Raw genomic sequence first — 13,944 nt, 5'->3', positions numbered from 1 at the left:
CGAGCTATGCATCTAGGAGAAGCTCCAGACCAACCTACCTCCCACAATTCCCTCTGCCTGTACCTCAGATCTAGTTTGCCGCTGCAAACGATCGCATCGAATTTTGAGAGCTCTGACCAACTTTGGGAAGATAAGATTTTTCTAATTATATTTCTTGTGAAATTTTCTATTTTCTGTTAAGGAAATTTATCCTTAGTGCGTGTGTGTGTCTAGTTCAACTTTGCGTTTTATATATATAATTTTTATAGTTATATACTTGTTTTCCTTCAGGCCTATCCCTCCTAGTTTAGGTTTGATTTTGATTGATAATAGTCTGTGTTTGTGGACTTGAGTCTACCCTTTTACACTGTTTCTTGCTATAATTGTTTGCTTTTTCTTCAGACTATGTCTGAAAAAGCTAAGTCGGGATTTAAGAGGTGTCAGTATGGGCAAAAGATGTCTGTCACTGACAACCACAGCTCCTGTGTCTACTGTCTTGGCCCTCTCCATCTACAAGAAGACTGCTCTATTTGTCATTCTTTTAGTGGAAGGGCATGACAGATAGGCGCAGGAAGCTTATGGATAGGGGTCTTTTGAAGCCTTCCTTCCAAGAAGAGCTTGACAAGTCAGACCAGGCTTCTAAGTCCTCAAAGGGATTGAAGACATCGGAGCTCATGTCATCGGCTCCGACTTCTTTGTTTAAAGTTCGCTCACCGGTTCCACAGGCTTCGGGACCGAGTGTCGAGCTTCTTACTGTCACCGCGCCTCGAGTCTTGGAACTGGTGTCGGAGCTTCCACCTCCTGCCTTACTGAGGTCGGTACCGTCCTCGGTTTCTTCGACCCGTTCTTCCAGGCCTCTCTCCGACACCTACGTAGATAGTGTGGTGCAGAATTTAATGGAGAACACGGCCTTGTCCAAGCTCATTTCAGTCTCCTCCCAGTTGGTGTCGAGACTCGAATGCCTTCCTTTATCTCCATCTGATCCTCCTCCGAGGCCTGCACAGCTTTCGGAGCCAAGAGATGTTGATTTGATGATTGTGGAGCCCTTGGTGCCGGAACCGTCCCTTTCTCGGTCGGCACCATTGACCTCGACTCCGTCGGAACCACTGGCGGACTCGCGGAACCGACGATCCCTCCTGGGTTCCAGGACAGAGAGTCGAACCGATCTTTCGGTACCGACTCTCCCTCTCGGTGCCTCGGCACGGATCACTTCGGCTCTGTCCTCGGGGTCGATACCCTTGGCCTCCACGTCGGAGACACTTCCGCGTTCCTCGGAACCGGGGGACTCTTCGGCTTGGGGTCCGGGGGCCTTTGACTTCATGAGGAAGGTATCGTCTTCTCAGACAACCACGTCAACAGAAACAACTTCTCTCCCATAAAGGTCCGTTGTCTTCTTCTGCACCCACGGCTACCCACAAGCGTAGAGCACCAGTGTCGCAGCCACTCCCACAGGGAGCCCCTTCTTCCTCGGAGGCCTCATCGGAAGCCCCTCCCGATGACGTCCCGAGGAAAAAGTTGTGCAAGAGGAGGCACTTAGATTCTCCACAAGAATCTTTAACATCGGATACTGACTTAGATGAGTCAGAAGGGTCCCCGAAATCACCCTCAGAGGATGTCTCCTTTTCTGACATCCTGGAGATCCTGAAGCAGAGAGGTGATTGGCAGGCCCTACCCCCTTCTGAGGATGAGTCGGTTCTGCTGAAGGCATTTGGTGCTCTCCCTTCCTCCTCCTGGGTCACTCCGTCCTTCGATGAGTTAATGGAATTAATTGCTCGAAGGGCGTGGGAGACTCCTGACACAGTGGAGCCAGTTCCCAGGAAACCTAATAAGTACATCACTGCCCCTCAGGACAAGTCTTACCTTACTAAGGGAGTTCCAGTGGACGCTATGGTGGTGGCCGCAGCCACTAAAAAGGAGATGTCCGAATCTTCCTCGTCTGTCCATCCCCCTAACAGAGACTCTAGGACCATGGACAGATATGGGAAGCGCATTTTTAGTTCAGCGACTTTCTCTATGCGATCGCTGAAGTACTTGACGCATTTTACACGATTACAGAGGGATCTAGTCAAAGAGTTGGGAGATACCCTCCAGGGTAATACAGATGCTGCTGTCTCGGACAAAGTGACAGCACAACTCAACACCCTTACATCCATAGTCAACTCGTCCACGAGGCTCATCTCGTATGCGGCCGAGGGGTCGAGTAGGGCTGCAGCTTCAGAGATTGCTCTTCGTAGACAATCCTGGATGCGGCTGTGCTCCTTTGAGGAAGCCTTCAAGTCTTCCTTTACTAACGCCCCCTTTGATGGTGCCACTCCTTTTGGCCCCAAAGTAAAGGAGACCCTAACCCGGTGTGAGCAGAAGGGAAAGACTCTGTCTGCTGTCGGAGTCCGTTTTTCCACCCCATCCAGACCGTACCCCAAAGGGCAACGAGGTGGAAAGATGTGGTTTCGTAAACCCCAGGGTTCTTTCCCAGGCACACAGGGTGATGCCCCTTCCAGAGGCAGAGGGGGGGGGGGCAGAGGTGGGAGACGCCGCCCTGGTGGCAGAGGGGGTCCGCAGAACCAAGGCGACAGGGATACCATCCCTGGGAAGCCTTTCCAGCACTCCTGAAAGGAGGCCCGACTGTCCTGCTCTGGAGGCAGTCGGGGGCACTTAGCTTTATACCCTCAGGCCTGGCAAAGCCTTACTTCAGACAATTGGGTAAAAAGCATTATTACCAGAGGTTACAAAATTCCCTTTGTATTTCCCCCATTACCACAAAAAAGATTCCCAGATGTACCACCCCATCTGTGAAAACCTGCAGCTATAGAAATCTCAAAGCTGCTAGAAAAAAAAAAAAAAAAAAAAAAAAAAAAGAGTCATCCAACCAGTCCCGGCGGACCAAAGACGATCCGGAACTTACTCAAGGTTCTTTTTAGTTCCAAAAAAGGGGACTGGAGGCCAATTCTGGACCTAAGCAATCTCAATACATTTGTAAAGAAAGAAAAGTTCCGGATGGTCACACTTCAATCGATCCTTCCGTTTTTACAGAAGGACGACTGGATGTGCTCAATAGATCTCAGGGACGCCTACTACCACATCAAAATGGCCAGAGTGTCCAGAGATCACCTACGCTTCCGGCTGGGAGCCAGCCACTTTCAGTTTCGGGCCCTGCCCTTTGGTGTAACCTCAGCCCCCAGGGTTTTCACCAAATGCATGGCAGTGGTAGCGTCTCACTTAAGGCGCCTAGGATTCCGGGTGTTTTCGTATCTGGACGACTGGCTCCTTACTGCCACCACCAAGCGTCAACTGATACAGGCCAGGGACTACACTATAAGCCTTTGTGCTCAGCTAGGGATTTCGATAAATTTCGAAAAATCTGCGTTACAGCCCTCACAACATATTTCATTTATAGGCGCAGATCTAGATACCCGTTCTATGCTACTAAAACTGCCCCTCTCAAGAATAGCTTGCCTGCAAGATCACGTATCTCGTCTACTATTGTCCAAAAAGTCCCCAGCCAATCTAGTCCTGAAAGTCTTAGGGCTCATGTCAGCGTCCCTCATTGCAGTTCCCATGGGGAGGCTACACATGAGAGTTCTCCAGTGGCTGCTGTTCGCACAGTGGTCATTCCAACAGTTACCCCTAACACACGAGATTCACATAACGAATACCTGCAAAGCTCACCTGTCTTGGTGGTTGCAGAATCACAACTTCTTCAGCGGCCGGCCGTTTGTGTTACCCAAACCAACAGCCACAGTGACCACGGATGCTTCCCTGATAGGGTGGGGGGGCATCTTTCAGGGACAGACAGTCCAAGGCGAATGGTCCAGCTTAGAGTACAACCTGCACATAAATGTTCTAGAGATGAGGGCAGTGTTCCTAGCATTGCAACACTTCTCCCCCCTTCTACCTCTAGGGACCATTGCAGTACAGACGGACAACATGTCCATAGTCTGGCACATAAACAAACAGGGAGGAACCAGATCTTACCAGTTGTGCAGAGAGGCCATGAGAATTTGGCAATGGGCAGAATCCACGGGTCGCTTTCTAATAGCAACGCACATCCCGGGGCTATCCAACGTCATAGCGGACAGGTTGAGCAGAGCCATCCTGTTACCTCACGAGTGGTCCCTCAATCAGAATGTTTCGGAAAGGATTTTCTGCAAATGGGGCCAGCCTTGCTGCGATCTGTTTGCGTCTCTAATGAACACCAAGTGCAGGAGCTACTTTGCCCTTTTACCCCCTCCAGGGGATGTCCCCAGGAACGCTCTGATTCACGATTGGCCTCTGGGTCTCCTATACGCTTTCCCTCCTATACCACTGATCCCGAAATTTCTTCAGAAAGCCAAGGACCAAGAGAGGACTATAATTCTCATTGCCCCATTCTGGCCTCGACAGATTTGGTTCCCCTTTCTTCAAGCCCACCAATTGCGGGAGCCTTGGATTCTGGACCCAGTGCCAGACTTGCTGACTCATTCATCAGGTGCTCCTCACCCGTCGCTTCTATCCCTCAAGTTAGCAGCTTGGCTGCTCCGCTTCCCTACTTAGCCAGGTCCGATCTTCTCTCTCCGGCGGTTCAGGACATTCTGGTCGCCTCTCATAAGGCTTCCACTACCAAAATATACACCAGTAAGTGGAAACGTTTCGTCTACTGGGCCACTACACAGCACTTGGATCCCTTAGTAGCCCCTCTGAACAAGATTTTGGAGTTCCTGTCCATGCTATTTCATCAAGGAGCATCTACCGCCACTTTAAAAGTTCAGTTGGCCACTATTTCCAACTTTCATGTAGGAAAAAACGGAGCTCCCATTATGGCTCATAGGCTTTGTAAAGCCTTCATGAAAGGGTCTTTTCATCTCAGACCAACAGTTAGGTTACCTACAGCTCCTTGGAATCTAAATTTGCTTTTATCCCAACTAATTCTACCGCCTTTTGAACCAGCTTCTTCCTGTTCCTTAAAGTTCTTGTCATGGAAAACTCTTTTCCTAGTTGCTATCACTTCAGCCAGATGAGTATCAGAACTTCAGGCACTTTCCATCAAACAGCCATATTTAATTTTTCACCCTGACAGGGTGTCATTACGCACCAACCCTTCCTTCCTCCCTCCCTAAGGTTTGTTCAGTTAACAATATTAATCAGTCCATTGAGCTTCCTACATTTTTCAAAAACCACTCCAACAAGCTGGAATATATGCTGCAGAAATTGGATGTTCATAGACAACTTAGATTTTACCTGGATAGAACTAAGGACCATAGGAAAGCGGACCAACTCTTTATAGCCTTTGCGGACAACAAAAAGGCATGGCAGTGACGAAGCGCACACTTTCTAAATGGCTAACTGATTGTATAACCTTCGTTTACTCTGCTTCAAATCAGAATTTGCCCTCCAAACCAAAGGGACATTCTACTAGGTCAGTTTCCACATCTCTAGCTCATGCAGCTCATCTACCATTGGATACGATTTGTGCAGCCGCCACTTGGTCTAAACCGCATACCTTCATCACTCATTATAAAGTTGACAGGACTTCCAGGGATAGAGCATCTTTTGGTTCCACTGTGCTCAGGAACGTTCTTCCATGAGTCATTCAGGGTAACGGAGCTAGGGACGCTACCCATGTGTAAGAACAAACGGCGAGATTGAACACTCTCACATAAAGAAGTTATGTCCTTACCATAATGTTCCATGTGGAGTGTTCATCTCGCCTTTGTTCTTGCATCCCCACCCTCCCACCCTTGGATCTGGAAGAATGTACGGATTTAGAAGTCTGGTCTGTTTGTCTCCCACTAGTGGTCTCTCTGTTGTTCCTACTGGCTTGAGCTAGTGTCTGGTCCTTTGTATACTTATGTATTCTCTTATACTCATAACCTGTGTTATTGCTGGATCTGGTTTTGTTGCAAACTAGATCTGAGGTACAGGCAGAGGGAATTGTGGGAGGTAGGTTGGTCTCGAGCTTCTCCTAGATGCATAGCTTTGCTAAGCGGCCGACTCGGAGCCGAGGATCGGCTCAGACACCCATGTGTAAGAACAAAGGCGAGATGAACACTCCACATGGAACGTTATGGTAAGGACATAACTTCTTTTTACCAGCAAGATTTTGTGGAGTCTTGCTTGATCTTGTGCAGGATCCTTAGAATTAGTAGAAGGGGAGGAGTGGTGTACAGAAACATCCCCTTCCAAGGAAAAGACAGGGCATCCACCTTCCAAGCCAGAGGACTTGGGACTCGAACAGAATAGAGAAAGTTGTCTGTTCAGAGGGGAGACAAAAAGGTCTACCTGAGAATATCCTACCGATGGGCAATGTCCAAAAAACACATCTCTGTGAAGCATCCATTTGTGAGTCTACATGCTGGACCTGCTCAAAGACAGTCTGCCCAAGAGGGTCTGCCACTATAGTCTGCTCTGAAGTAATGCAGACAGCCTGAAGAGTCAACTTGAAACTGGACAGCTAGATCCCACACCTAAACAGTGAGCCAGCAAAGAAGGTAGGACAATGACCCCCTTGCTTGTTCACATACCACATCACTGTGGTACTTTCTCTGAGAATTTTGAGGGGCTCTGTAAAACCTAAAAAGAGAGCACTCATTTCCTTGATGTTGATGTGATATGACCTCTGATGGTGAGGCCCAAAGCCCTGGATCCTGAGAGAACCAAAGGAAGCTCCCCAACCCTTGTCCAAGGCATCTGAAAAGAGCTCGAGATGGGACTGGAGGTTGGAAAGGAAACCCTGGGTTGAGAGAAAGCTGAGGAATCCACCACTGAAGCTTGGTTTTGACACAGGGAGGGAATGGAACTAAGAAATCCAGTGGATGACAGCGTTGAAGTCGCACTGACACGAGGTACCACTGGACTTTTCTTATATGCAGCCTGTCTAGAGGCAGCATAGGAATGGTGGAAACCATGAATCCTAGACCCCAAGAAAATCCCTGGCTGTAACTGCCTTTTTCCAATCCCATCTTCCTCTGGCTTCAACCAGACAGAGGTCCTTATAAGGATGCTAGGATGCCAGCATGGAAATGGTCTGGATCCTGCAACAGAGAAAAACATGACCCTGTGAGGGAACTAGGACTGATGTTTGAAAATTTATGGTAAAATCCGGGCTTTGTAACAGTAAACAGAACCTTGGGGAACGAAGCCTGGGTGATCAGGTCGTCTAGATAAGAAAAGATCTGAACTCTTCTCATCCTGCAAAAGGCAATGACAGGAGCGAGGCTGAATAGCCTCAGGGAAGTAGAAAGGACAAAGGGCAAAGCAAAGAACTGAAAAAGCAAGAAAGGAAGAAACAAATACAAAACGTTCCTGTAAAGGGGATGTGAATGTAGGCATCTTTTGCATCCAGAAATATCAAGAAGGCCTGGGGAAGCAGAGGGAACAAGGTTTGAAGGGACAGCATCCAAAAAGAGGGGACCTTTGAAAAGGTATTGCGCTAATAAAGGTGAAGAATGGGTCGCCAGGTGTTTTCCTTCCTGGGGACCAGGAACATCCTGAATTAAAAATCCTTCATTTCCCTTAATATGTAGGGGGCCCAACATGAATGGTGCCCTAGGCCAAGAGCCTGAAGTACCTCTAGAAAGAAAGGAAGTCGTTCCTCTGGAGATTGTGGGATATCAAGAAAGAGGGGAAGGGATTCCCACACCATGAAATATCCCAGGCAGATGATAGACAAAACCCAAGAGTCTTGAGTGACCTTTAACCAACTCAGTAAGGACAGAGAAAGACAAAGGGACACGGGAACCTGGCCAAGGGAAAGAGGAAGCAAACTGTCAAATGGAACCTGGTTTGTCCTGAAAAAGGCAGCTTCTGAGAAGTAGGCATCTTGAGTAGAATTAGCTGGAGGCACACTCCTAGGAACCTTTTTTCACCTTTAGGTGGAGAGCAAGACTGTGCGAACAAAAGTAGATTTGGAGGGATAACTCCTCTGGAACTTAGGAATGGCAGAAACAAAAATATTTCAATTACTGCAAAGCCTTGCCTTTGTCCTGCAGGAGGGAGCTATGTTCAGTAGCATAGCCAAAAAGGGTTTTATCAAAAGGATTTAGTTTTAATGTTATCAGGTGAAGGCTGAAGGTAAAACCAAGAGTAATGCCTCAAGACAGAACCAAATGCAGCAGCTCTAGAAGAAGAATCAGCTGCATCACAACTACACTTGAGAGGTACAGCCCAACAAGGAAAGGACAAAGGCCTTTGCCTGTGAAGTTTGAGAAAGAGGGGTTAAAACATACCTAGTTATAAGAGTCTGATAATTGACAGCCCTAAAAGCCAGGGTGGCAGCAGTATAAACATTTTTGCCTAGATGGTTCCATGGTTTTGTCTGTCTGATGGAAAAATGTTAGTAAAAGGCAGAAGCTTAAAAGGTTTGTCTGAAGAGACAGGCACTATAGAAGTAGCAGAAGTACATTTATACAGAAATTTACAATCAGACACCTTGTAAAATCTGTCAGGTTTCTTTGGGGCTGGAGGCGGAGAATCAGGGGTAACAGAGGCTGCTGAAAAGGCATCTAAGAGGGCACCAGAACTGGAGGAACAGCAGAGGGTTTCGGAGACTCCAACTGGAGGAGTTCATAATACCTCTTCTAAATATCAGAAGCATGAGAACAATCCTACATAAAATATTTCATCATGAGAAGTCCCCCCAAAAGACGGGAGAATCTGGACTATAGAATCCTCTTTCTCAGACTATAATCCAAAGGAGAAGGGGTCTGAGAAGAGTATGCCAAACACTCTACCCAGATTCCAATTCCCATTCCCCATCTTAAGACTCTTGCTCCCTAGCTCTCTGAGGAGATTAGATGACCAGGGAAGAGCAGGTACAGAGAACTCCTTTAGGAGGCTTCAAAGCCATTAAAGCATTAAACAACTCCCAAATAAAATCTTGCCATTCATGCTGGGGATCTTTAGTGGCAGTGGAAATTATTGTTTTTTGTTTTTTCTCTTAAGGGACATCTCTACAAAAAATCCTAGGAGATTCGGACCCCTGTCGACACCATCAATGTAGTAGGGACCTCCTCCCAAAGGATCTGCAGAATCCCTCTCGGTCCCTCATATATAACCAGCTAAGGTTCCTCCTCGACATTTATTTTTTTATTTAACATTTGTTGACCGGGAAAGTCCGACTAGGTTCCACAGATCCTGTTTTCAGCGGAGGCCCGAGGAGAAATGCTCCAGAAGCATGTCTTTAGAATGTGGGAGGAAACCGGAGTACCCGGAGGAAACCCACACGAACGCAGGGAGAACATGCAAACTCCACACAGAAGGCACCCCAGCTGAGAATCGAACCGGAGAACCTCTTGCTGTGAGGCGACAGCATTAACCGCTGCACCACTGCGCCGCCCAACATCTGGAGCAAATGTCTGTAAATCCTCTGAGAATGTGTGAGAAGTTGGATCCATGCCGGCCTCTGACAGGGTCACAGAAAAGGAATCCGAAGAAACAACCAGATGATCCTCCAGGCTTGCAACACCCTCAAAAGAGATATCCTGGGGTGGCTGGACAGCAGCTGAAATCAGATCAGAGTTTTTTCGCCTTTTTCTTGGCAGGTGGTTGACCCTCTGTTCAGGAAGAATCCGCCATAGCACCTTGCACCAACAACTTTAGACAGTGGTTTTCTAGGTAATGAGACAAGGAGGAGAGACTACTACGTAGGGTATTAGGGACAAACACTTAGCAGACAGAACATCGCATATGGTCATGAGAAGCATCCAAACATATGAAACACTGCTTGTGATGATCTTTATGGGGAATCTGCCTCCCAGACTGACATTTTCCCTTTCTGTATGACATGCGAACTCACAAAAACAAAATTAGAAGAAAAGAAAAAATCCCAAAGGGGCCCTTATCTGAAACACAGCTCGGTAACCAGCACAGAAGAAGGGTATGCACACCAAGATTCAATGGTTGTGTTCGGACTGGTTGCAAAGAAGATCTGAAGTATGTACGCCCATACATTACCTTTATGAAGGGACAAGGGAACCTTTTGAGAGAAGCACACATGTGACGTACTAGGTCTATGAATTCTGAAGGATTTGGTATATTGCCTGGATGTTGGGCTATCCTTGGCAGGAGATCCCCTATGTCAGGAATACTGCAAAAGTGATATGTAATGACATCTGGGAGGATGTACTTATTTCCTGTCATAAGAACCTTAACAACAGATTATGATAAACAGCAGCAGGAAGAAAGAGTGCTGTAAATAAATGGTTTCTACAACCAGTTAACAGTGCAGCTTTGAAGGAGGAATAAAAAAAAAACAGTAGTTCTGCATTTCTGCACTGAGCACAAGAGAAACCAGAGTATGTTCAAAGGAACATTTTTGTTACAGGTTTAAAAGGTTTAACAAAAGACAGAAAAGGAACAATAAAGATTAATGCCAGAAATGAGATTTATTCCTTAAAGACCAAATTAAGAAAACATGACTTCCTGTTTTGTAAACGGGCGCAGCTAGTTAATTCTAAACCATTTACAAACCTGTATACTATTACTATCAACTGGATGTCCAGACTTGGAGAGTGAGTGGAAGCACTACATAAAGCACTGCTGTACTATGATGTTTCTGTTAACCTATAAAGGCTGTTTACTGAAGTACTAAAGGAAATTACTGGAGTATAACTGTACTTGGAAAAGTTGTGTAGTAATTTCTGTAGGGTACCTTAATAGAGATTACTGCATGGCAAAAGACCTAATGTGTAAGGAAGCAAATATCATTCAAAAAACATGAAACTTGCTGGTACTATACTGCTGCTAAACAAGCAATGTGCTTATATAAATTAATTTTATTAAAACTACAAATGCTTCCATTACGTTCATGTGCAAAATGGATCTTTCAGGTGTAAGTATGTCCAAAATGCAAAATACAGAGTAACCATGTGAACTCACTACTCCTAAAACTACAAATGAGGAAAAACCTTGTGCAACAACAAAGTGGTATTAAAAACTATGTACAACTATCTGCAAACTAACAGAAATAGTACATTTTTAAAAAAATGTATTAGGCTGTTTTATGCATTCCATACTTTGCTATACAGTGACCATCTTCCAGGCTGTTACTCTAAACAGAGAAGCATTTTGACCAATGCACCTGGCCTGACAGACAGACAGGCAAGCATACAAATAAAATAAATAGTAAAATACTCTACCATCACTTCTACAAAAAAAATGTTTTATTAGCCAGCAGACAATACTCACCACCTGAAGAACTGTAGGATTACAGCCTATGATGAACGGCAGGCTTCGGAACCCCTTGATTCTATGAGCGATGCGGACAGGGAGCTCCATGTGCAGATAGCGGGCACTTTTCTACAAAAGTCCACAATTACCAGAGAGACAAACACACATACACACAAAAGGTTACATGCAAATCTACCTTTCACTGGCTCTATTTTGTGCACTCACCATTACCATGACAAATGCACTCATGGGACTTAATCCCACAAAACAGGTAAGCTAGTATTTAAGGCTCCATACCTTTCACCATCAGCTTCTCAAGACACTATGGAAGACTGACTTAAAAATAAGGATGGTCTCTGCTAGCTCACCAGAGAGCATGCACCAAGCCCAACATCTTGCATTTTTCTTACCCTTTGATGAAGGTCTATTTTTTGGTCAAAGACAAATAAATCATGGCACACAGCCTGAAGGTCTGTGGTGCACAGCACAGCTCTGGGACATCACACACAGTGAAAGGTGTGAAGCAAATCATATGCATGTTACCCACATTTACCGCACCACGTCTTTATAATATTAATACGTACACTCAAACAGCCAATTCTCAGAAAAAACAGCATTTTAATGAGCCTTAAAGTCACACCACTAAAAATACATAAACAACCAGAAGCAACCTCCAGCATCCATGAAAATGTACTTCCCTCATATGCAAACACCAAAAAATACCAATATAAATATTGGCCACCATCTTACCAAGACATGACTACCATCTGGGGCCTTTCCAGCATATAGCATTGTAGTTGGTGTAAGACGTACAGACGCCTGTAGGAAGAAATGTAGAATTGGACAACTGTCAATGATACATAAATACAACTGCAGTTAATTATTACAAATTATGCACATGCATGCTAGTGTTATTAAAAAGAATATTACAATCCATTCAAAATAAATGCAGAAATGCCAAAACACACCCTCACCAAATTCTCCCTCAACTTGTGCTGATGTTGTCTGGATGGATATGAAAAGGTTTCCCAACAAGTAAAAAGGAGGAGTTCAGAGTCATCATTATCTTTTTTCTTATGGCCACAGGAAATTGCTAACGGCCAGTTTACAGAACATCAAGCTATACAAGTTATCTAAATGTTCAAAAGTGGAAATTTTCTATAATAGTTTCACTGACTCTGGAATAGACTGCCCATACAAGTCAAGCAGAGCGCCTCCTTGGCCCTCTTCAAAAGGAACATTGACGATTGGATGGGAGAAAGGAAATTCACCCCGGGGATCATGTCAGTTGCCCTGCTAGACAGGGGTCCAGGGAAGTAAATAGTGTGGGAAGAAATAGCCAGGGAACTGTTATGGCTAAGCTTGTATAGGCCCTAGGGTCGATAGCCTAGTACCAACATATGAACTGTTTATAAGCTCAGTATTAGACTCACAAAGATGTTAACCACCGGTGCTCAGTGCAGAAAGTCCCGCTACCTACTCATTCAGACAATATGCACAAATCAACACCGACACATCAGCATTTTATTTTTATACCAATATTTCCTCTTCTGTTTTCTATTAATGTTCTGAAGTCTCTACAAGAACTCCTACTACTCGTGTGATCCACAGCTATGTCAGCTTTATTAGAAAAAGCAATTTAAACAAAGCATTCACATAACTAAAGCAAAATAATCTCAAAAGCACCCACCAGCCCAATCATGACCATGCAGGTACCCACAAATACTCTGATATCACACATTACATCACTCATTCAACAACTACCACATTCTTCATATCTTTAACCATCTTTACTTTTTTTTGATCAGGTTGGCCCTAGAAGGCCCATCACCTATTCTGAAGGGAGTGTGGAGGACTTAAACTAAAAGAAAGTTGTCCAGCACTCAAATTATTAATTACAGAGGAATTGTTTACAATGCTTACAAATATTTACACAAATACTAATGTACACGGATTACCACACATTTAAGAAGGTATAATGTGGGAATACAAGATGATCTATTCAATTTTTATATATTTTTTTAATATAAAATCTACTTGGTGGACAGTGAGGAAGGCAGTGCATGAAGGCGGAACAATGGAGATGAAGCAAGGGTCTAAGCATCTTACGTGAAACAACTGAAAGAGACATTGACAAGGTTCTTGAAAAAGTGACTGGCTGACCATGGGCGGAGTCAAAACTTTAAATAAGTCAGGTTTTGTTGAAAAGCACCAATCATCATGAGAAAGTCTGAGCAAGTCATCTGTAATGGAAAGTATGTTTGGCTGAAGGAAGCATTAAAAACTGAGAACTAATCCGACAGTCTCTAGTGGTAAGACAAAACATAAGGTTAAAAGTCACAAATGGAAAAATGGACTACCCAAGCAACAATATGCTTAATCTGCTGCTGGATGCAAGAGAGTTCCTTTTACTGCCTAAAGTAAATCGGACTTAAAATAGGCTTGTGATCAATTTGCTTAGTTATTTCACTTTTTTAGAAGCAAATCAGGGAGACTATATTCATCTTCTTCATACGTTCAAAGGTGTATACTAGGCTAATGGCAACTAGGGTCCTTAAAAGCCTAGCCATGAAACACAAATGTGACCCACAAATTTGATTTAGAGAGAAATTTGCTGCCTGCCTCTGTCCATCAAAGACACAGGAACCAGAGACCGGTGTGAATTTCTGATATCCAACCACTGGCCCAAGCTGTGCTTAAATAGGAATGCAGAGGAACTCTGCTTCGTATGGATGGCAGCTTGTTCCAGAGAATTGGGAATTCTCTGAGAAACCTGTTTCTCCCATCTCCTATTTATGTTGTAAGCAAAATTTGGGTCTTTTA

The 13,944-nt window shown here is 44.9% G+C and overlaps 1 protein-coding gene across 2 annotated transcripts in view; it reads right to left on the bottom strand.

Moving 5' to 3' along the window:
- The window catches only part of LOC122813834 (3-methyl-2-oxobutanoate dehydrogenase [lipoamide] kinase, mitochondrial-like), a 455,066-nt gene that overhangs the window by 347,702 nt on the left and 93,420 nt on the right, over window positions 1-13,944 (bottom strand). Inside the window, exons 3-4 of one of the 2 annotated variants that reach the window (XM_044086364.1) lie at window positions 11,872-11,940; window positions 11,140-11,250 (exon numbers count right to left, since the gene is read on the bottom strand). In XM_044086364.1, the coding sequence (XP_043942299.1) occupies window positions 11,140-11,250; window positions 11,872-11,940 (180 nt within the window). The remainder of the gene's footprint in view (window positions 1-11,139; window positions 11,251-11,871; window positions 11,941-13,944) is intronic. The other variant, XM_044086365.1, reaches the window with a different exon arrangement.

Source organism: Protopterus annectens, chromosome 10.part0 (genome assembly GCF_019279795.1).
Source record: "Protopterus annectens isolate FY-2018-M chromosome 10.part0, PAN1.0, whole genome shotgun sequence".
Classification (NCBI taxonomy): Eukaryota; Metazoa; Chordata; order Ceratodontiformes; family Protopteridae; genus Protopterus; species Protopterus annectens.
The sequence above is the reverse complement of the archived record's forward strand: the minus strand, read 5'-3'. Positions and strand labels throughout refer to the sequence as shown.